Source organism: Theobroma cacao, chromosome 1 (assembly GCF_053813885.1).
Source record: "Theobroma cacao isolate CCN51 chromosome 1, ASM5381388v1, whole genome shotgun sequence".
Classification (NCBI taxonomy): domain Eukaryota; kingdom Viridiplantae; phylum Streptophyta; class Magnoliopsida; order Malvales; family Malvaceae; genus Theobroma; species Theobroma cacao.
In genome coordinates, this window is record NC_142639.1 from 42,027,620 (window position 1) to 42,049,020 (window position 21,401).

General features: G+C 38.6%; 3 protein-coding genes across 10 annotated transcripts; 1 reads left to right on the forward strand and 2 right to left on the reverse strand.

Annotated features, from left to right (window-relative positions):
• Nucleotides 1–201: 201 nt before the first annotated feature.
• On the reverse strand, nucleotides 202–8,014 carry EIF4G (eukaryotic translation initiation factor 4G). The gene is made up of 10 exons (XM_007052338.3): nucleotides 7,687–8,014; nucleotides 7,310–7,543; nucleotides 7,032–7,165; nucleotides 6,778–6,927; nucleotides 6,521–6,588; nucleotides 6,370–6,426; nucleotides 4,539–5,969; nucleotides 1,352–4,437; nucleotides 807–1,001; nucleotides 202–721 (listed from the first exon to the last, which is right to left on the reverse strand). The coding sequence occupies exons 2-10, from the start codon at nucleotides 7,483–7,485 to the stop codon at nucleotides 391–393; spliced, it is 5,628 nt and encodes a 1,875-aa protein (XP_007052400.3). The 5' UTR covers nucleotides 7,486–7,543; nucleotides 7,687–8,014; the 3' UTR covers nucleotides 202–390.
• Nucleotides 8,015–12,277: 4,263 nt separating this feature from the next.
• Nucleotides 12,278–15,669, forward strand: LOC18614540 (putative serine/threonine-protein kinase PBL19). The gene is made up of 5 exons (XM_018126700.2): nucleotides 12,278–12,500; nucleotides 12,838–13,286; nucleotides 14,290–14,550; nucleotides 14,738–14,860; nucleotides 14,938–15,669. Exons 2-5 carry the CDS (start codon nucleotides 12,927–12,929, stop codon nucleotides 15,496–15,498), a joined length of 1,305 nt encoding a protein of 434 aa, XP_017982189.1. The 5' UTR covers nucleotides 12,278–12,500; nucleotides 12,838–12,926; the 3' UTR covers nucleotides 15,499–15,669.
• On the reverse strand, nucleotides 14,064–20,421 carry LOC18614541 (uncharacterized). Of its 8 annotated transcripts, none has more exons than XR_016028292.1 (4): nucleotides 20,229–20,407; nucleotides 16,812–16,890; nucleotides 14,636–16,272; nucleotides 14,064–14,526 (listed from the first exon to the last, which is right to left on the reverse strand). XR_016028292.1 is itself a non-coding variant. In XM_088809580.1 (4 exons), the coding sequence occupies exon 1, from the start codon at nucleotides 20,265–20,267 to the stop codon at nucleotides 17,583–17,585; it is 2,685 nt and encodes an 894-aa protein (XP_088665706.1). In that variant the 5' UTR covers nucleotides 20,268–20,421; the 3' UTR covers nucleotides 15,645–16,045; nucleotides 16,140–16,272; nucleotides 16,812–16,890; nucleotides 17,025–17,582. The 8 variants fall into 8 exon arrangements, 7 of the variants coding, with proteins under 7 accessions (XP_088665706.1, XP_088665700.1, XP_088665695.1 ...); XM_088809580.1 differs by lacking the exon at nucleotides 14,064–14,526 and having other exon boundaries at nucleotides 15,645–16,045; nucleotides 16,140–16,272; nucleotides 17,025–20,421; XM_088809574.1 differs by lacking the exon at nucleotides 14,064–14,526 and having other exon boundaries at nucleotides 15,645–16,218; nucleotides 17,025–20,421.
• Between the last annotated feature and the right edge of the window lie 980 nt (nucleotides 20,422–21,401).

A 21,401-nucleotide genomic window follows, 5' to 3' on the forward strand; every position in this document is an offset into this window, starting at 1 on the left:
TTCTTTGATTGATGCAGTGACACAGGCAAAAGATTTTGATTTTGCAAGTTCCTGGCCGTGGCTCAGGTACCTTAGGCAAAGGATCTTGATCTTGCCATTACAAAGAGCTTTGATATAATAACAAATAAGATGAAGATGCAGGGGCCGCATAGGCTTTAGGAAGGAAAGGGCAAGTTGCTGCAGAGAGTTACCAACTTTGGATGCTCAATTTGATCTTTCATAATTGCAGTGAATATTTCCAAGAAATAATATTTAAACATGGCCAAGAAGAAACCCATATGTAAATCCCCCACCCACCCACGCAAAAATATTTTCGCAAATTGACATGGTACCCCTAGAGCCACTAGGCATGAATTTCTTCTAACGAAATACAAGGAGCATCAGTATCCTCTAAATAAAATTTTCTAATATGCTTGACCTGTTAGGATCTGGTGGCCGAAAGTCCTCCAAACGCAGATTGGAACTTGATCGAATTTCATTTAAGAAGGTTTCTCCTTTTTCTGTTTTAATTATCCCCAAGGTGCTTCCTAGAACATCCCCAGCGAGCCCAATTTCTAGAAGACGCCCTGGCTCCTCTCCACCCTCATATATTAAACGTCCAATCTCCCACAGGGAGATAACATTTTCTATGATGACTTTGGCAAAAATCCGACCCAGAAATTCTGCAGCTCTCGGGGCATCATTCACAGCATCCTCCAATGTACTGAGAACAGATTCCAACCTGAACAAAAGAACGAAAACGCATAAATATAATGACTTCAAAAGGTTATAATCAATCAGTAAATGTCGCTAAATGATTCTCATACCCTTTAACGAGTTCAACTTGGCTCAACACACCATCACGAGACCTTGTCAGATTAACAAGTAGCTTGGCCAAAAGATCCCGTTCCATGTCTTTCCTCTCAAAAGAGTCTGTTACCCACAGAGCAATCATTGTCGGATGGAAGCTCAGGGAATTCAAATCCTTGATGCACAAAGCAACTTCTTTCTCGTCTCTAGCGCTATAGGAATTAAAAGCGACAAATGCTAAGTACTCGCTAAAAGTAACCAAGTAATAACCATTTTCAGGATTTGAATTTATACATGGAACTAAAGCATGTTAAATGTAGTCAGAATATTAGACTACCTATCCATAAATTTGATATTTCAGATACTAAAGCCAACCATCAGTCAACAACCCTTTTCAAGAGTAGTTTTATAATTCAATTTTCTGCTGATGACTAAAAGTTGAGTGCATGTATAGGTCCATATGCAAATGTATGTGTGTCTGTGCATGTATTACATATATATTTAAGGGAAATATGATGGCTAGTATATGGGACACTAAACCACACTTGAGACAAGAGGATACCTGTAAAATTCTTTAATTGCTGCCATGGACATATCCCGCAGGCGCTCCTCAGGCCAGCTCTTTTCTGGAGGAATATTTTGAGTGACACCTGATGTTTGGCCTCGTGCAGGTGGTGAAGCTGCAAGAGGTCTATCAAAACTACGATCTGGGTTCCTCAAGTCCCTATGACCAAAATTCGTACCACGTTCCTGGGAACTCAACTGGTCATAAGCAGCTGGTGCTGCAAATCTATCTGTCACATATCTTGGCATGAGATCCTCTCTAGAACCATAACTAGTACGCTCTGATACAGAACTAAAACCATTCAAACCAGCAGCCATTCTTCTTGAATCTCCTGAAGTTGGAGAAACATCAGCTAATTGAGCACTGGACATTGCTGTTGGTCCTCTAAAAGACATTCCTCTAGCAAGACCACCCTGGGGGCCCAAAGTAATAGAATCATCACCAATTGGTCTTTGAGGCAGGGGAACTGACAAAGCCCTAGCCTCAAAAGACTGTCTTTCATCCATGCGAACATCCTGAGCCCCAAAACCACGGAGCTGGGTCGGCAACCCACGGAAACTACCCATCTGAGCACCTGGGGAAGATAACATAGAGCCTCGCGGACCAAAATCCATAGGTGCTCTTCTTGCAGCAGGATTGATGCCAGGACCACGAGCAAGCCTACTGGCTTGTGCTTGTCGCTCTTGAGCAGCATCTCTGTGCACTTCCTCGATCTTTTTAGGCCCTTCAACTTTCCTCCTCTGCTGCCATTTATTCTTTCTCAGATCAATAGCATCCTTCAACATGAACCTAACCCTAGAAGATAGTTTCATATTTTTCGACAACTTTGCCATCCTCTCAAAATAAGCATCCATATACACCTTCGCTTTGGAATGGTCAATCATGTCTCCAATCGTACTCATTAATTTACACAAAGCCTCAACATCTTCCTCATCAGGATTCTCATATTCACCAAGTAATTTCTTGATGCATTCATGCATAATTCTCTCAGTTAACATTTTCTTCTTGTACAACTCCCCAATAAGTCTAATATTACCCAACATTCGTCTCCGTGCCTTGATTCTCTTCTCCTCTCTTTCCTCCTCAGACTGTTTAGCCTCACCCTCTTCCTCAACTTTATTAGCTTCTTCTTGCTCTCTCTCCCCTCTCTCAAATTCCTCCTGGCACTTGTTCAGCAGCAATCTCTTGAACGTTATCTTTTCATTGTCCTCACTAAAATCAGGCAACTCTCCTGCCAGATGATAACAGAAGTTCGCATACATTTCACAGAAAGTAGGCTCCATCAAAGCTTTGTCAAAGATCTGTGAGATGACACCAGTGAGTGTACCTGCACTGTCAATGCTTACTGCTTTTACTTGCTCAAAGAGTTTTTCAAAGTTTTGGGGAGTTAGTTTGTTCAAAATTGCTTTCAGTTGCCTCTGCTTGGCTTCTTCCTCATCTGCCACTCTTCCCACTTCATACTTCTTTTCAGCTTTGTGCATGATCTGTAATGGGGTTTGGGGAGAAGGAATCAACCCCTTTTGCTGATAGTTAGTACCACGTGGCCACCTGTCAGCATCAGGACTATTTCGTGGCATCCCTCCCTGTGGACCCATAGGTTGCATTGGCCCAGCAAGGATCCCTCCAATATATGGCATAGGTGTTTGTGCACGTGGATGCCTTAGAACACCAAAGTTAGCTCCTTGGCCAGGCCGAAAACCTGCAGCAGCAACATAACCAAGATCAAGATGCAAATCCCTTCCTGGGCCATAAGATTTAACCCATCTGCCATCATCAAAAATTCCACTAGCACGGCGATCTAATCGAGATCCACTAGGTTGCCTGTCTATTACTCTTCCAGGACTAGGATATGAATCACGATCATTGACATTAGCAGTCATGAAGGCCTCTGAAACATCAGAAGCAATCTCAAATCCCTGTGGAAGATCTGTACACTGCTCTGCAAACTTAAGGAGGAAATCTCTGGAATACTTCTTTGCCATATTCCCACTTCCATCTTTCTCATGATCTACCAAACCTCCATGGACCTTTTCGCCATTATCTGAAGTTTCTAACTTTGGTGTAGACATGTCAGCAGCGTCTTCCCAATCATCCGGTTCAGCTTTATTCGGGCCAATTTTCTCACTTTCTATGGCATCCACCTGAGGGGCCTCATGAGATGCCTGCTTAACACTAATGGAATTGCTTTCTGCACTTGCTGAAGGTATGACTGTCTCTTTCTTTTCCTCAGGACCTTTATATGCCATATAGAGATCAGAAGTTGTCCCAGCAGCATCTGCTTTCTGAAGAAATTCTTTTCTTTTTTTCTTCCCTTTAATTAAAGTACTCTTTGTCCTACTGAGTTCTGGCACAGGCTTGTCCCTTGAACCAGGTACCGGAACACCTTCCCCTTCACATTTTGAAGTTGATTCTGGGAGATATGGAGTTGGGACAGGAGCAGATTGCAGGTCTGATGCACTAGATTTAGTAACAGTGATCTCACTGCTACCAGTGGCACTTGAAGAACCATCTGAACTCAAAGTCAAATCAACAGGAGAACCTTCAACATCTGTAGAGTCAGCAATTCCAGAGGTAGAGACATCCACACTGTCAGTGACTCTCTCATTTTCTATGTTAACCCCCACATCTTCACCAACCACCCCCTGCGCAGTTCCTGAGGTTGGAACATCATTGTTGGTAGACTTCAAGGCAGGTTCCTGATCAGATTTAAGCTCCATAGGTTTCAAGAGAACTGGTTGAGAAGGAAGCTCAAGACTAATTTCAGGTTTTGGTTGCTCATCCAGCTTGGAAGAACCATCTATCTTAGCATGCTGAACCATGTCCAAGCTATCAACATTACTGCCAATACCAGGAACTTCAGATGAAACTGAGGTTAAGCCTTCTCTTTTGCTGTCTGTCTTCAGTTCTACGTAAGAAGTTGAAGCATCATTAATTGACGGTAATTCCCTGGTAGATTGTGACAAAACATCAGCAGCTGCTGATGATGCTACAGCTGTTTTAGCCTCCACAGTTTCAGAAACTGCACTGTCTGAGGAAATACCAATGTCTGCAGTGGGGGAAGCCAAGTTGGATGTTGACGTAGACTGTCCACCAATCAACAATACGTAAAGGAACAGATAAATACATGCAAACAAAACATTAGATGTGCAACAAAAACTGCAGAAGGAAAACACAAGGAAAATACCTGATTTTGTGGCTGAATAAGTCCTTTCTTGCCTGGTTTCTTCTGATAATCTTTCATAGAGTTTGACCTACCCAAACTCTCCTTCCTCCTGCCTTCATTACTGGCAACAACTGGCATAGACTCCTCAGATGTAGCAGCTGGAGCAGAAGATACAGAATTAGATGGCAGGCTCTCGTCCAAGTTAGTTGCTGGAACTCCCCCTGAATGTTTTGATGCTGCTGGTAATGACTTGCATGTCAATGATTCATTTCCAGGTTTAGCCTGCTGTACGGAGCTCTCTTGACAAGTATCCAAGTCCCTTTGAGCCTGAGATGAGCTAACCTCACTAGCTGGCATTGAAGGTTTTATTGACCCAACCTTTTCAAGTGCAAGCAAGCTACTTGACAAAGAGGAATCTGCAACCTTTTCTCCAATAGAAACAGTAGATGGCTTAACAGTCACCTGTGTTGTACCTGAGGAAGCAGAGGATTTCACATTGTGTACATCACGTGGAGGTTCCACATTTGGTGGTTCTGAAGTGCCATGTGCAAGATTTACAGATTTATTAACTTGCGGTGAACTATGGGCTGCCGCTGAATTTATGAAAGCTATTTTTTGATGACCCTGGCTAACAGTATAGTTAAATCTCGGCCCTTGGGCATTGGGAGTTATCTGGCTACTAGACAATGGCAAAGAACTTGTTGGTGGATAAAACATGGAATTGGTATTATAAGAATTGGAATAATAGTTAATTGAATGAGAAGGTGAAAAGGATGGAATTGGCTGCGATTGAGAAGGCACATTAGGATGAGACCTTGGACCTGATGACCCACCATCTGAATATGTATCTGTTCGTTTATCAAGCCTTAGTTCTTCATGCGTGTCTGGGTGAGTAATCTTAACAGGAGTGGTTTTACGAGGAACCCCAAACTTCCCTCCCTGCGGTTGAGAATACTGAGAGGCAATGCTCATTCCCAACTGGGGAGCAAGCTGTCCACCCATGGGTGGTGTGAAACTCAAGCCCTGACCCTGATGCATCATTCCCTGAGGTGGCAATGGATGAGCCTGAAGACCTGGAACAAAGACTTGCGGCTGTACCTGAGGTGCATTTCCCATAGGTAATGGCATATGCATCGGCATTTGAATTGAAGCAGCAGTAACACTCTGAGACTGAATCTGTTGATTAGGCCCACCAAACTGCATGGAAACCTGGGGCTGGTGATGAAACGGCATCTGCATAGAAGTCATGGGCATATTAAGAAGGGATGGCTTCTGTGACTGGTTTGCAGGGGATGCCGCAGAGGCTTGTGCATCTTTTTTGACCTTGGACACTGGATGAGCCTCCCCCGAATTAGATTGGTCAGCTGCAACTGAATCCTTTCTTGGTAACTGGTGTTTAGGGATGGGAGTAGGCAAATTTGGTACAGATCTAAAAGAAGAATCATGGCGTGCCTGCGGGATTAAATGTCGATCATATATAAGTGAATTCCTAAAAGACCCCAAAACTATATCAGTTAGAAAGCATCAAGATAGTGAACATGAGAAACCAGCAATTAAGATGGGCCTAAACATGTCAAGTTCAGATTTTACTTAGGTTCTTCACGGTGTTCAGTTTCTTAATATTTGGAACTGCAACCAGGGTGAGCAAAAGGAAGCAATCTTTTAGTTTTATGAAGCATAACATTTCATGGTTCTTGAAAATTAAACTAGATGAAGCAGGACAATCACTAGGTCTAATGATCCACTAATCTCATTATCTTTTAAATTTTTGTTAAAAAAGAAAAAGAAGAAGAAGAAAGATGAGGTGCAAAATCATCAACAGACAGTGTACAGTTCATGATAAGAGACAAACCTGATCACGTTTCTGCTCATCCAAATTTGGGGGTGCTGAGCTAGTCCGTGCTGGAATCTGCATAAAAACAAGGATATAACATTTGCTGTTAGAAAAAAAGGTTTTGAAAGGAAAAAAGATAAAGAGTACGAATATGAGAATTGTAAGATACCTGCATTCCATTCATGAAACCAGGACTTATGGACCCAAATTGTAAAGAGAATGCTTTGGATGCATCTCCTGGAGTTAGTCAGAAAAAAAAAAGATTAGTCACATCATCTTAGAGCTAGAAATACTATCACAGTAAATAAGCATTGAACTATATTATACATCATTTATAATTACTAAACTGAATAACCCACAGTTTTCTCATAATTGAAGTAACTTTGATCCTATAATCTGAGTACACCAAGCACAATAGAAACATACCTTTTGCAGGAGTTATGGGAAAACTACCATCAGAACTCATGGTGGCAGATTGAGAAGTTGGAGCCTTCGGAACAGCTCGGGTGCTTCTCTGAGTGGCAGGTGATTCAACCGGCTTTGCAGCACTGCTTGCAACCGGTGCATCAGATGCTCCTATCAGAAAAAATGAGCACAAACACAAATAACATCAAGATAATCCTCTTTTCTTCGATTATAAATCTATAAAGAGAAACAAGCTTAAGAATTTTGAATCATACCCTGTAACTGGGGCAGTACATGTGCACCATTTTGTATGTTTCGGGCGGCAGAAGCACTAGTAGACTCCGAAGGATTCACAGCCGGTGAATTTACCCTAGATTGCCCTCCTTGTGCATTGTTAGACTTCTTCAAACTATCGTGTCAAGACCACCCAACAAAAAAAAAACATCATCAATACATGAAATCGCATAGAAACCCTAAATAAACTGGCAATCAAACAAAAAGAAAAAACAAAGCAAACCCTAAAGCCTAAAGCCTGATGATGAGTTGTCGTTACCTTCGACTGGAAGATAAAGAAGAAGAGGAAGAAAGAGGCGGTGAAGGGGCGGGCCCGCCGCCAGCGCCCTTACCGTAAGCGCCTGAGGAGGTCCGCTGCTGATTAGAGCTGGCGGATCGCCCGGATTTTCGGTATTGTTGCTCGCTTTTATCGGACCTTGGTTGATTGAAGGACATATATCCCACCCTTGATTCCTCCTCCTATGTCCCTCCCTTTTTGTTCTTCGTTTTATCTCTGCATCCAAACAGATCCCCAAAAAAGAAAAAAAAAACCAAAACCTCAACAAATCATAGCATTTCAACAACACCGCAATGAGTATTGCACCAACAACAACAACAACAACAAAATATTAGGGTTCGATCTGCCGAAGTGTGTACCTGTGAACTCAAAAGAGTGTGCAGAAAGAAAAGAAAGAGAGAGAAAATTAGGGTTTTTTATTGAGTGGTCATGTCGATATACGCAGTAGCCAAAGACGCAGCAAGAAAAAAATAAAAATTTTAAAAATTTTCCCCTTCAAAAGGGAAACAAAAGCCCCCCAAATATTTGTCAAAATAAAATAAAAATAAAAATAATTAAAAAGTTGGAAGAGAGAGAGCGAGTAAATTAGGTAACAAACTGTCGAGCAAGGTGGTCAAAAGGTAGGTTTTTTAGGAGATCAAAGCATCGAACGAGTCGTGGCTCATTTGAGTTTAGTGAACAGAGAACTCTTCGCTTTCGCTCCGATCTTTTTTACTGCCCCTCATTTTTATACTCTTTTTCTTTCCTTTGGTTTTTTACTCACCGACCCCGCTTCTTTTACTTGTCACCCTCTTTTTTTTACTCTTCTTCACGCGCTTCCTCCACGCGCCGCCTTCGTTAGTTGTGGACTATGGAGGATTGGGTGATTGGAAAGGTTTTTTTTTTTTTTTTTTTTTTCTAAGGGTGATTGGAAAGGTTGCTTTTTGGAAAATAGAGCTTTTGGAGGGTAATTATTATCTTAGTCTCTAAATATTTGCTTTTTTAAAATTAATTTTTTAAAAAATATTGGTTTTTTAACATAAAATTAAAATTTTAAAAGTTTAAAAATGAGAAAAAAATAAAAATTATTTTGTTTGTTGCCTTTGCATTTATTATTGCGTCACCCAAAGTCAAAGACCAAAAAGTTAAAGTATGAATTGAGACTTTCCATTTTTTTTTGGGTTTTTTTTTATTTAAGTATTTCTAAATATTTTAATTTCACATGACAAATGCATGATAAGTCAAAAAAAGAATATATGTCATGAATTAATTGTTGCAAATCCCATGTGTAATTGACCATGAACTTTCCTAAGCCAAAAAAATAAATAATTAAATAATTTTTTATACCATTTAGTAGTTATTATTAGTAATAAAATTGAGATTTCATATGAATTTACTTATTTAATTTTTTTTTTAAAGTACGTAATTTTATTACTAATTGTTAAAATCAAGATTGATGTTAATTTTTTATGATTACAAGAAATAACAAAAATGCATTAAAATCTTTAAATAATATATATTTATTTTTAATAGAAAACCTAACTAACTTGATGCAAGCAACTCACCTAACTTTAATAATTCCTCTCTTTCTCTATTTCTTTAATTTTATGTGAAAAATAATTGAATTTTTCTTTATACATACATGAACTACAATACTAGTATTTATTTACAACAAAAATAAAAAAGAAATATCTAAACTTTATTTAAATTCCACTATTCCAACGATACCAATGATAAAACCAAGTTGCAAACCAACCATTTTTTTTTTTAATGAATGAATTATCAATGCTTAGATCATGATGCTTGTTATGGAAACAATACAATTATAATTTACGATTTTTATTTTCGGTTTCATGCTTGTTAGATTTTTTTGTGTGTTTAAAGTGTGAATTTATATTATTTGATTTAGTTTTATTTCATTATAAAAACGAGTTTATCTAATTTGATCTTGATAAAAAAGATAACATTATAGATAAAGCTTATGAAGATACTTGCACACTCTTTGTTGAAAGTGCCAGGGACCTCTAATTTGCTGTCATTGCAATAGCTGAACCTTGGAAGTAAGGCATTCGGGCCTGAGCTACCCAAAGAAATGGCTTGTAACACAGATCAGTGCTGAAACTTCCCAGATTGGAAAACTCAACATCCAGCCTTGAAGTAAAGGGTAGAAACAAGAGGGAACACAATACCAGCCCCTGTATGTAGATTCAATAAGGCAAACTTGTTTTGGTTTAACTTTTGATACTAAGTTACCAAGAAACAGCAGACAACTCCTGACTCCTTGAGTGCAGGAGAGTGTTGAGATGCAATCCAAGAAGCTCGAGTTGCAAGCACCAGTGCTGATCGGAAGAATGTTCACTCTGCCACGATATGCATTATTTCCTAGTTTGGAGCTTGGGCAGAATTGGTAATAGTTTCCATGGAAACCAAACCCAAGCAAGATCAAGCTAAAGCAAGTAAACCAGTTCCATCCCAATCAAGCAAAATGTTTGGAAAACAGAACAAGGAGAACGCAAAGCTTGCAATCAACATGTCATGCTATATATTGAGAGAGAACTTGAAGTTGAACTGTCTGTGGCACTGACCCTAGTTTCAATTGGCTACCAGGGAGTAAATGCAAAATCTCTTTCCATCATAGTGCCAAAGAACCTGAAGCTTTCCACTAAGTTTGACTCTTTTGGGTGGTAGTGAGCTTGTCATGCAGGACCATGTTCATCCAATTATCCTCAGGAACTGCAACCGAATTCTCTTTTTTGCTTATCATTTTCCTTGGTTGAAGGGAACACAAACAACAGTGTGAATGTGACAAACAAACTAACATTGGGTTTATAGGATTGAATCATCATCTCTGTCAAGTGAAATGGGCAAAGATTTTGGGCTGAAGATGCCTAAAGAAAAAGTGGGTCAGAAGAACTTGGCCAGATTAAGCCCATCAGGACCATTTGGGTCATTTAAACTGATCTTAGCCCATTATTAGAACACAAACTATGAAAAAGGTCCAAATCTAATTCTTCACCCGTAATGAATAATTTATTCATTTGACTCGACGAGATCATGAGGTTCCCGAAAAGGAAGGGAAGAAGATTTTTGGTGCTGCGTGGTTCAACGAATGGAGAGCATTGAAACATGGTAGGTTAATCGAGTATAAAACTTTTTGATTTACTACACTTGGATTCTTATTTATATTTTTTTTATATTCTCGATAAAAGCGTGTTACTAATATTTATGATTAAAGAATTTAATATTAAATGGTAAATTCACATGAAGGACCTTTGAAGAGTAAAGATAAATTCGTTATTTATAGAAGGTTGTTAACGATGGTGTTAAAGAATCAATGAAATTACGTAACATTTGGTATAAAATTGAATACGACATTTATTATATGAATAAAAAAATAATTAATATTAAATATGACAATTATTTATTTTTTGTTAAAATTATGATTTGTGTATGTGTAAATAAAAAAATAAATTCGTCCAATGTCGTAAAGTGGACCCTGCATCGGAGGAGGGGTAGACTCGTGTGTAAGCATAGTATTTTTTATTTAATTTTATATTAATATAATAAAAAAATAAGAACTTAGTTATATAAATTTATGTAATTTAACTTAAGTCAATTTGGATATAACAAATCTATACAGATTTAAAATATAAAGTTGAGAAAAGTCACAATTAGAGTGATAATTAGGAGCTTTAATGTGAGAAGTAGAGCTGATTATCTGATCTAATCTTTGATTCGCAACCTCAACAAAATGACAGCCAGCCATATGTCTCGATGGGAATGAATGCCGAATCTCAAGTGGGCCCCCACTCTATCTCCCTCGTGTCAACCGCTCGTGTGCGTTGTTGAAGGCATGTCACGTTGCCTTCCGATCCATGTCGATGTCTGTACCAGGTTCCTATTTGCTTTGGTATTTTAAACACTAAAGAGATTTATGTCTTAAAGATTAAAAAAAAAAAAAAAAACCCAGAAGCAGAGCAGGAGGAAAGAAGGGTCAAATTTGGAGTCTCCTCTGTTTTATAGCCTATTTTAGTGTTATTGCAAAATAAAGATTAAAGCATAGAAAATTAATCCATAACACCAAGCATAGATTAAGGTAGTTTAATCAATTGTTTAAACTCTTAAATGCTCTTTTGACAATACCATCTAATCAAAATCAGGCTTTCATGATCATATATTATCACGGTATAGTAACATGTTATTGTAAATTTTGCCATGGTATTTTTTTTATAATGATATTATGATTTGTAATCAATTTTATAAGATTTTTAATATCAAATATTGATTAAAGTGATAATTGCAGATGTGTGTGCTGAGTAGTTAAGATTTAACATGTCAGTAATGGTATCACAAGGAAATTAAAAATTTGAGAATACCCAAACTGAGTATCATGATTTGTTGGTAGAAAATTGAGATATCAAAATCATCTTGGGCAATAGCTGATTGGCATCTCAGAGAAGGGAGGTCTTTTTCTGGTTTTCTAGATTCCTTTTCCTCAAGCATCATCACTTTAGATTTTAAGGTAATCTTTGACTTTTTAAACTGTCAACTGCGGAGATCTCAGTCCAAGAACATTCAACTTCTCGGATCCTCAAAAGGGGTGTTTGGGGATTATGAACTTAAAAATGCCAGCAATGGAGATTTGTTAGATTTGATCCCCTTTTCTTCACCTCCTTCTTTTCAAACTTTGGTTCATTTCAAGTTTCAAGGTTTATGCTCTTCCTTTGTAAAATTTCACTGGGGGGGCAGGGCAGGCAGTTACCAAACTGATGTGAATTAAGTTGGCATGCAAATTGGCATTAAAGAAAGCCACGAGAAGAAGATCAGAACAAAAGGGGAAATGAAGGTTGATCCTTTGTCGTTTTCATAGAGGGTCCCTCTTTGATTTGTGATTATTAAATCCATGTGACAGGGAGGAAGGTCTAGAAAGTCAGACGGAGTACTTTGTTACGGTTGGGAAGTAGAAAGACCCTTTTTTTATTATTTAAAGTTTTAATCTTTGCCTGGCAGCCTAGAAAACTGACTAGCTGAATTTCAACTCGTTGAATTCTTCAATCAGAAACAGTTGTTTGTGTCAAACAGTCCAAGCCAATCCAATACCAAATCATCAGATATTCGAGGGACAAACAGAAAGAAAAGCTTTGCAAGTAAACGAAATGCAAGATCTTTCTTCATGGAAGCCTCCCAAACCCTGGTAGAAACCATGAAAACCCTCTGCTATCTCTCTCTGTCTCTCTCTATCACCTTCAAAATGGGCTTTCGAACTTCCATTTCCGTGTTTGCTTTTGCTGAGTTCTCTGCTGACATCTTGTCACCTCAATTGGGTTTTGCTTAATTTTTTCCTCATCCCCTTGTTGCTTTGTTTTTTTCTCTGTATGGTTGACGGCCCTTTCTTTGCTTTCTTTTCATTGCTGCCATGTTTGAATCTCTTGATCGAATTCCTATTGCTAGTCACCATTCTCCGTCCCTTCAGCTTATCATTTTTTATTTCTCATTTAAGTTTACTGATTCAATCACGCGTTCTTCTGTAGATTTGTCTAGTGTGGAGTCAGCCGCAGGCCCAAGATCACATTTAAATCCCAATAAAGAACTGCTTCTCAGCCTGTAAAATTTTCATGCAATGAAGTGTTTTCATTATTTCAAGGACAAGTCTAGAAGCAGGGGACAAAGATCAGCCCCAGAGTTGAAAGAAGAAAGGGAGAAATCAGGGGACTATTCAGGAGGGCCAGATCGGATCACAAAGTCCTCATGCTCGGCAGCTTCTCCGCGTAGCATACCGGAGTTGTACGAAGAAAGAGCTCATAACTTGCGGGTCTTCTCTTTCTCAGAGCTTAGGCAAGCCACCCATGATTTCAGTTTGCTACTCAAGATTGGCGAAGGCGGCTTCGGGAGCGTCTATAAAGGTACGATCAAGCCTGCTGATGGAAAGGGTGAGCCTGTGGTGGTTGCTATTAAAAAGCTTAACAAGAATGGCTTGCAGGTTTGTCCTCTTGGCTTCTGCTCTGTTTGGGTAAATGGAAATCCCCCGCACCCCCCACCCCCCCCCCCCCCCCCCCCCCCCCCCCCTCAACCCACCTCTATCTGCTAGACAACTTGTTTAGTTTTTGGAGATCTTGATGATTTGAAGTTGTTTCTCAAAGTTTTTCTTTCGTCTTTAGTCCTTATAAAAGCACTCAGGATACCTTCTGCAATTGCTTGGGCAAGTATCTGTGGCTGGTTGCCCTTGCTGACAGTATTCTGGAGACCATGCGTTTGAATTTGGCTTGCCCTCAGTTGTTCAATTTCCATGTATTTCATCACAACAATGATTAAGCATATAATTACATTGGCTTAACTACAAATGCCTGTCTCTTTTTGAAGTCATGGTTACTTGTGAGAGTTGCAAAAGGTTCAATAGGAGTGCTTGACAGCGACCATAAACTATGTCATACATTTTTTCCAAGCTTCTGATTTGTCAAAGCATTTCTTAACCCTTAAGGTCCTGTTTTGCTGAAGAGGAAAAAAGGAGGAGAAAACTGTTTCCTTCAACCTTTCTTGTCTTTTGTGTTTGATCACCAAGAAGGACTAATTAGTTTCCTGCAGACCAACACTTCCATTCAAATCAAATCTGCAATTTCATGAGTGCTGATTTCTTTACCTAATTCATCCTGCCATACAGTGAGATTTTCATCTTACTTTTCCTGGAAGCTGCTAGTTCATATAGTGATGTAAACTTAATACAGCTAGTTTTGTTCAAAAAGGAAAAATGGACTGTTGATTGTGCTCAGTAGTCAATTATGGCATAAGATAATGAGAAAAAAAGAAAAACATGTTATGCATTGCAAGAGCAATCCTCCCTCCCTCACCAATAGGATTTTTGTCCCCTTTTGCAAAGAAAACTAGTTGATATCACCCTCATTCCCCTTCTTGATTGGCAATTGAGAGGATAAAAGGTTTTTCATTGCTATGAACTGTTGTTTCATAGTTCTGTTTGATCCGTATAGGGACACAAACAATGGGTGGCGGAAGTCCAGTTTCTTGGTGTTGTTGATCACCCCAATCTCGTCAAACTCATAGGATACTGTGCTGTTGATGGAGAAAGAGGGATCCAGCGTCTTCTGGTATACGAGTTTATGCAAAATAAGAGCTTAGAGGATCATCTTTTCCGGCGTGCATACCCTCCTCTTCCTTGGAAAACAAGATTGCAGATAACACTCGGAGCAGCAGAAGGATTAGCTTATCTGCACGAAGGTTTAGAAGTTCAGGTTCCTTTCTGAACACTAACTATGCATTTCTGTTTTCTTACATATAATATGATAGAATTACAACATTTAGAACATAAAACATTACCTTTGCTTTGCTGGTCGTGAATTTATGGTTGTCTGCATGTTATCTTCAGGATTTGAATCTATGGTTCTTTGTGCTTAATCTCTGGTTTCATGATAATGCAAGGTGATATATCGAGATTTCAAAGCCTCCAACGTGTTATTGGATGAGAACTTCAATCCAAAGCTTTCAGACTTCGGGCTGGCAAGGGAGGGGCCGATGGCTGGGCGTACTCATGTTTCGACAGCCGTTAGTATTCTCTGTACTTTCTTTAAATCCTATTATAGAGCTGATGATGGTAACAAGGTTTATGTTTTTCTGATCAGGTAGTTGGGACTTATGGTTATGCTGCTCCTGATTACATTGAGACAGGACATCTCACGGATAAGAGTGATGTTTGGAGTTTTGGTGTGGTATTGTATGAGATTCTTACAGGCAGGCGGTCATTGGAACGAGGCCGCCCGAAAGCAGAGCAGAAACTCCTGGAATGGGTGAAACAGTTCCCTGCTGATAGCAAAAAGTTCAGCTCAATAATGGATCCCCGTCTTGAAAACCAGTTTTCGACAGCTGCAGCTCGTGAAATTGCTAAGTTAGCGAACACTTGTTTATTAAAAAGTCCCAAGGAGCGGCCGAAGATGAGTCAGGTGGTAGAGAGGTTGAAGCAGATAATCCAAGTTTCAGATGATGGAAATGATCGGGGGAATGAGAGTGCTGAGGTACCTGAAATTGAACCGGCTGGAACAGCTGAAACAGAATCGAACTCAAATCAATTTGGTGTCTCGGAATCATGGAAAAGGCGGATGGCACACCTTGCAAAACTGGGTGAGCATGTAGAAGGTGCAAGTAGGAGGAGATTGATGATGTTGCAGAGGGCCAAAGTGCCATGAGTTCTCTCTTTATTCTCTTTTCCTCCCCCCCCTTTGTCTGTAAAACATGAGACCTTTTATAGAGGGCCAGTTCCCGGAATGGATATTATCAAATTGTGCCCTGACTTTGGCCTCCATGTACAGTAATCAAGAAAAAGAAAAAAGAATAGAAAACCTTAGTATTCCCCCTTTTTTCTTATTGAAAAAACAAAAGTATACATATTTCGTTTATTTTGGGATTCCCGTACAATGTATTGATGTTTCTATCCCAAAATATAGCTGTCCTCCCCCAGGTTCATCATTTCTGCTGTTTGAGCAAAAATCATTCAACCTAAACTCTAATGTGAAACCTTGAACTTGGGAGAACCAAGCTACCAGAATATACCTAAGAATGTACATGGTTTATTTGGTTTTGTCAACGAGCATAGCTCCGACAAGTTGCTCCAGCAAAGTCAAACTTCCCCTGATGAAAATACCATTTGCAGTCACCACCAAGCAGAAGGTGAGCATCTTATTGTGTTAGCCACCCATCAAGCTTCAGCTATGCAGTATGATTTGCGTTTTTCTTCTATTAAAAAAATGTGATCCAATGATTTCAACTCATCTACTCAACATAAACATCTGCTCCTATACTGAAGAAGGAACTACCCTGGATAACTGACCTGCCAATGTGGGCAGTGCAGTCATGGTTGAAAAATTGAGAGCCATCACTTGGAAATGAAAAACAATCATCCAAGATATCTGCAATGCCAATGCTTGAACTACAATAAGAACAGTCATCTGAATTTGCATTAGCTGCAAAAGATCCACCAGTCATAAGATGTGGCACTTACAGCTTAATCAAACTATTTAGCTTAATTTCTAATAAAAATTTACTCAAAATAGGTAAGCCAAATTACAAATAACAATATACGATCACCCTAATTAACCATAACTTGGAATATAAAGAGAAAGATCTTGCTCAATTAGTGCTCCAAGTGTGAAGTCAACTGCATCAATAAATTAATCTGTATGGAAACTTGTATAACACAGAAATTCTTTCACCTTTATAGTTGATTAGATTGCATCAAAAAACAAGTATATTCCATAGTTTCGAAAACACTAATACCAACAGTGCAAAAAAGAAACAAAATTTTGGTGATTATTATATTCTTAAAAGATCAGAGAAGTCAATGGTTGACTGAAGCCTGAGGACGCTAAAAGGTTGCTATATTAAAAGCATTTTGATGCGTCCACATAATGATAGAAAATTGGAAGCAAACAGAAACGTAACCCATCAAGGGTCAACTGTACTGTATTCACAAGACACGGTGTCGGTAATATGAGATACTTACCATGTAGGCATGCACAATCCTCTGTCAACCTTGTACAGTTCAACCACTAATTCACATGTTAATGCCCCAAAGCAACCAACTGTTGAACCATTCAAAGAAATATCAGAAAAGTCAAAATTTAACAGCATGCTAACCCCTAACCTAATCCACCACTCTACAACAAGAAGAAATGAAAATTGAACATGCTCAAGCAAAGATAAAAGGACACATTACTTCCAAGTGCAGTCTTCTAGACAGTACTGTTCACTGTTATAATTGCAACAGCTGCTTCCCAAGAAAAAGTCTCAAGCCCATAGTTTCTTTTACCATGTTCAAGGCCTGTAAAACTTTATGTACACAGCTTTTAGTTAGAAGCTTCATTCTATGTACTGCTTCTTCCCTCCACTCCAAATTAAGTGTGACAATCTGATCTTGCACATGCATTCACTTCAACCACTAGCTATTCAGTTGCAGATATGGTTTCCCTTCTCTCAGACAGGGAAGACACACATAGATATAAGTAAGCAGCAACTAGTAATTTAGGCCATGAATCAAATCTACATATGAATAGCTTATTCAGTATAAGAGGCCTCTGTTTGTTATGTCCCCTTTCTCCTTCTGGTGCTTTCAGTTCAACATGTTTTGTTCCAAATGCAGTAAGCACCTCTGCTAGACTATTACAATTATCTCAACCATGATTCACATCCTTTACAACTGTTCCCGCTTTTAAGTTCATTACTGCCAAATGCGGAATGCTCCTCATCATGAGTTCACCATATATGCCACTTGGGATTACACAAGGAATTTAAGAGTCTCTTGACTTGTTTTCTGTTTAAGTCTGTTTCTAGAGAAATAATCATATGTAATGTACATGAGAAATTCTAGAAGGAGGCTTTTTCCAGATGTTGCTTTAAAAAACCCAACATCTTTATGTACGTTACAGTATGCTCTGTCCATTATCTTATAAGAAACCTCATCAAAATCAAAGGAAATCTCACTTAGCTTCTGACCCCACATTAGCGCCCTTTCTGGCATCCCCTGCTTGCAATAATGGGATAGTAACACATTAGTTGTAATGACATTTGGAATAAAGGCCATCTTAAGCAATTTTGCAGTTATGATCATAGCACGATCCAGTATGTCTCTACAAACACCATTCATCATAGTATTGTATGTCACAGTGTCTGGAATAACACCTGCTGTAACAAGTTCATCCAGCATCATTACAGCTCTATTCATCATTCGACTACGACAGAAACTATGAATTCGTATATTATAGGTTGTGATGTCTGGTTCCCACCCAATAGCATACAGGTTATTCATAAACTCATCCACTCTAACCATGTCCAATGCTTCACAATAACCACCAATCAGAGTGTTGTATGTTACAATATCTGGGGCCAGCCCCACCAGATGAATGTCCATAAATGCATCAAATGCTGACTTCATCCTGGCTTGTTTACAAAATCCATTAATAATGATATTGGAGGTATAAATATCAGGAAGGAGACCCTTCTGCCTCATCCCTCTTTCCAATTTCAGTGCTTCATGTATCTTTCCACCATTACAAAACCCACCAATCAAGGAGTTATATAGAAAATTATTTGGAATTAATCCTTTTTTTGACATTTCAAGAAACAAATCATACGCCTCCTCCATTAGACCAGCTTTGGAAAGTCCATTGATAAAGGCTGAAAATGCAACAGCATCAGGGGATATCCCCCTACATTCCATTTCATTCCAAAGATCTTGAGCCCCTGCTAAATCTCCATTCCTGAAGTAACCATCCAAAAGCACAGTAAAAGCCACTCTATTAATGAGAAAACCCTTCTCCATCATCTTATACAATAGCTCCCTGGCATCCTGAAGCCTCCCCTTCTTGGACAAACCCATGAGCAAAGAACTACAAGTGGAAGATGATGGACTCAAGCTGGATTTTATCATAATTTTATAGACTTTGTAGGCATCATCTTCTAAGCCTGCCCTGCTATATGCTGCAATAACTGAGTTAAAAGCAACAACACTTGGTGTCATCCCTTTCTCAAGCATATTCTCTAAAAATTCCATGGCTTCATCCAAATGACCTGCCCAACATAACCCTGCAACTGAAATATCACACAATGAATAATCGGGAAGCAAATCCAGTACCGCTAACTCTCTCAATAACCTATCTCCATCCTCTTCCCGTCCATACTTGTAATGCCCAGCAACCAAAATGTTAAAAGTTACAGCATCAGGAGCTATACCCTTCGATATCATTTCTTCATAAAGCATGTTTGCCTTACCAATATCCCTTGCCTTAACATACCCATTGATCAAGGTATTACATATTACAACATTAGGAGAAAGACCCAACTCTTGAATCACATCAAAAACCTTCCTTGCTTCCACCACATTTCCCTCAGAACACAAGGCATTAACAATTGTACTAAATGTAACAATGTTTGGCTTACAACCCCTCTCTATCATCCAATGGACCCAAGCAAGTGCATCTGAAGTCCGTCCACTAATGAAATAGGCATTAATCAGAATATTATATGCATAAACATCCGGATTAATTTTAAACTTCCCCATCACATTAAGCAAACTCTCTCCAACTCTAACGTGACCTTTTCTGCAAAAACCAAAAATCATGACATTGAAAGTATAATTAGAAGGACAAGGTCCTTTGTGAATCATATCCCTAAACAGCTTCCACACGCTACCATAATCCCCAACCCTAAGCAAAAGCTTAAAAAGAATTGTCATTGCAGATGAACTTGGCCTCACACCCACCTCCCTCATCCTAGTCAAAATCTCCAGCGCTTGTGAACCCATATCTACAATCAAAAAGGCCCGCATAAGCGTATCAAGAACAGAGAAATCCGACTCGAACACATGATGACCTTCCCACATAAACTCCACCAAATCCTCACCCCTATTCTGCCCAATTCTCCTAATCACCCAGGAAACCACATCTTGAGCAAGAAACCTGAGGTTCTGAGCCGCCAAAATATGCGCAACGGTGCAAGAAGATCTAATGGTACTCTCAGAATCATCCCTAAATGCAAATTTAAAGAATGCAAATGCGGTCTCTCTGGTTTCTAAATGTTTCATGATTTCTACTATCAACCATGGGCAAAATTCGCTGGAAAAACCCTTCAATAAATACCCACGTTTCGACTTGATTATTTTTGACAACCCAACAGTGATTCTACGGCGTTCGTTCGAATTAATAAGGTTAAAAGAATCGGTGGCAGCTGCTTTATTAGAGTTACGAAATGGGGAAAACTGATTCAAGTAATCGAAGCCTGTTGAACTTGAAGAAGAAGAATGCCGGGTTTGGGAATTTAGTGCGTTAAGGAAATGAATAAGACTGCATGAAATTAGGGATATGGAGGAGTGAGCATAAGCTCGCGGTTTTGGCAAAGAAGAGAGAAAGAGAGAGGAATTATGCACCTGGAAAGAACAGCGCACACGGCGCACTTTAGCAGACATGCAGAAGCCGTCTTTTGTCTTCGAACGATGAGCTGTTCCGGCAATCGAGCAGCAGCGGATCCGCTCGTCGGATGGTTCAGGAAAGTCGGCAGTGCATTAGTAACAATGGTGGGAAAGGCCCCGCTGCTGAATTCAACCATGCCAATGCGTTATCTCCCCTTTTAGTTTTGTTTGTCGAAACTCAATTTTATGTAGTGGGCCGAACCTGATCCAGCGGGCTAGACTGTGACGCACTTGGCCCTTTAATTGGAAATGTTTTTGGGCCTAGATACATAAAAATGGGCCAGCCAGCAATAGCATGACAAAAGTCATGGATTTGTGTTAAACTTGACAATTCGTGTTTTGGTATTTTAAAACTATCAAATGTAATTATATATAAAATACGTTAAGATTAAATATAAATATAATATAAATAATATTTATATTTTAAATCTTAAATATGTACACGTATACGTTTAATAATCGTGTAATACGACACTACACGATTAATATATTTGTTAAACGTGTTAATATACGACGCAACACAATTAGTAACATGATTAATACGTTTAACACATTTAATATGATTAAATAAAAATATTTATAATTAAATATAATTTATTATTTAAATTTAAAATAACTAATTATAAAATTAATTATAACAAAACAACAGTTTAAAATTAGGGTTTGGGCATTGTATAATTACATTAATATTTTTATAAAATTTTAAAAAACTTATTAAAATAATTATTTAAAATTATTCAAGTAATATTAAAATAGTTTTTGATTATTACTTTTTAACAAATTAATAAACTTGTCACATATACACGTTTAAATACGATAATACGATTAATACTATTAATTAAAAGTGTTTAAACGTATTACTTATGTCTGACATGTTAAGACATGAAAATTTTCGTGTCTTAATGTGTCAAATACAGTTAAACACGAAACATGTTAAAGTTAAACCCAAATATGTTTAATACCTATCATGTTAACATGTCGTGTCTAAAATTGTAATATCTAATTTGTGTAAATCGATTTTTTTTTTTTGTTAGGGATAGGGGATTCGAACTTTGTTCGTTTAAGTAAGTAAATCATGTATCAATCAATTAGTTAAATATTTTTTCTTTTAAATTAAAAAAAAATAGGATT

Coding starts and splice junctions, on each gene's coding strand:
- EIF4G (XM_007052338.3), bottom strand. CDS start 7,485: ATGTCCTTCAATCAACCAAGGTCCGATAAAAGCGAGCAACAATACCGA. Junction 5,970..6,369: donor ATGAGCAGAAACGTGATCAG/GTTTGTCTCTTA, acceptor TTAATCCCGCAG/GCACGCCATGATTCTTCTTT. Junction 4,438..4,538: donor TTATTCAGCCACAAAATCAG/GTATTTTCCTTG, acceptor ATTGGTGGACAG/TCTACGTCAACATCCAACTT.
- LOC18614540 (XM_018126700.2), top strand. CDS start 12,927: ATGAAGTGTTTTCATTATTTCAAGGACAAGTCTAGAAGCAGGGGACAA. Junction 13,287..14,289: donor TTAACAAGAATGGCTTGCAG/GTTTGTCCTCTT, acceptor TGATCCGTATAG/GGACACAAACAATGGGTGGC. Junction 14,551..14,737: donor ACGAAGGTTTAGAAGTTCAG/GTTCCTTTCTGA, acceptor TGATAATGCAAG/GTGATATATCGAGATTTCAA.
- LOC18614541 (XM_088809574.1), bottom strand. CDS start 20,267: ATGTCTGCTAAAGTGCGCCGTGTGCGCTGTTCTTTCCAGGTGCATAAT.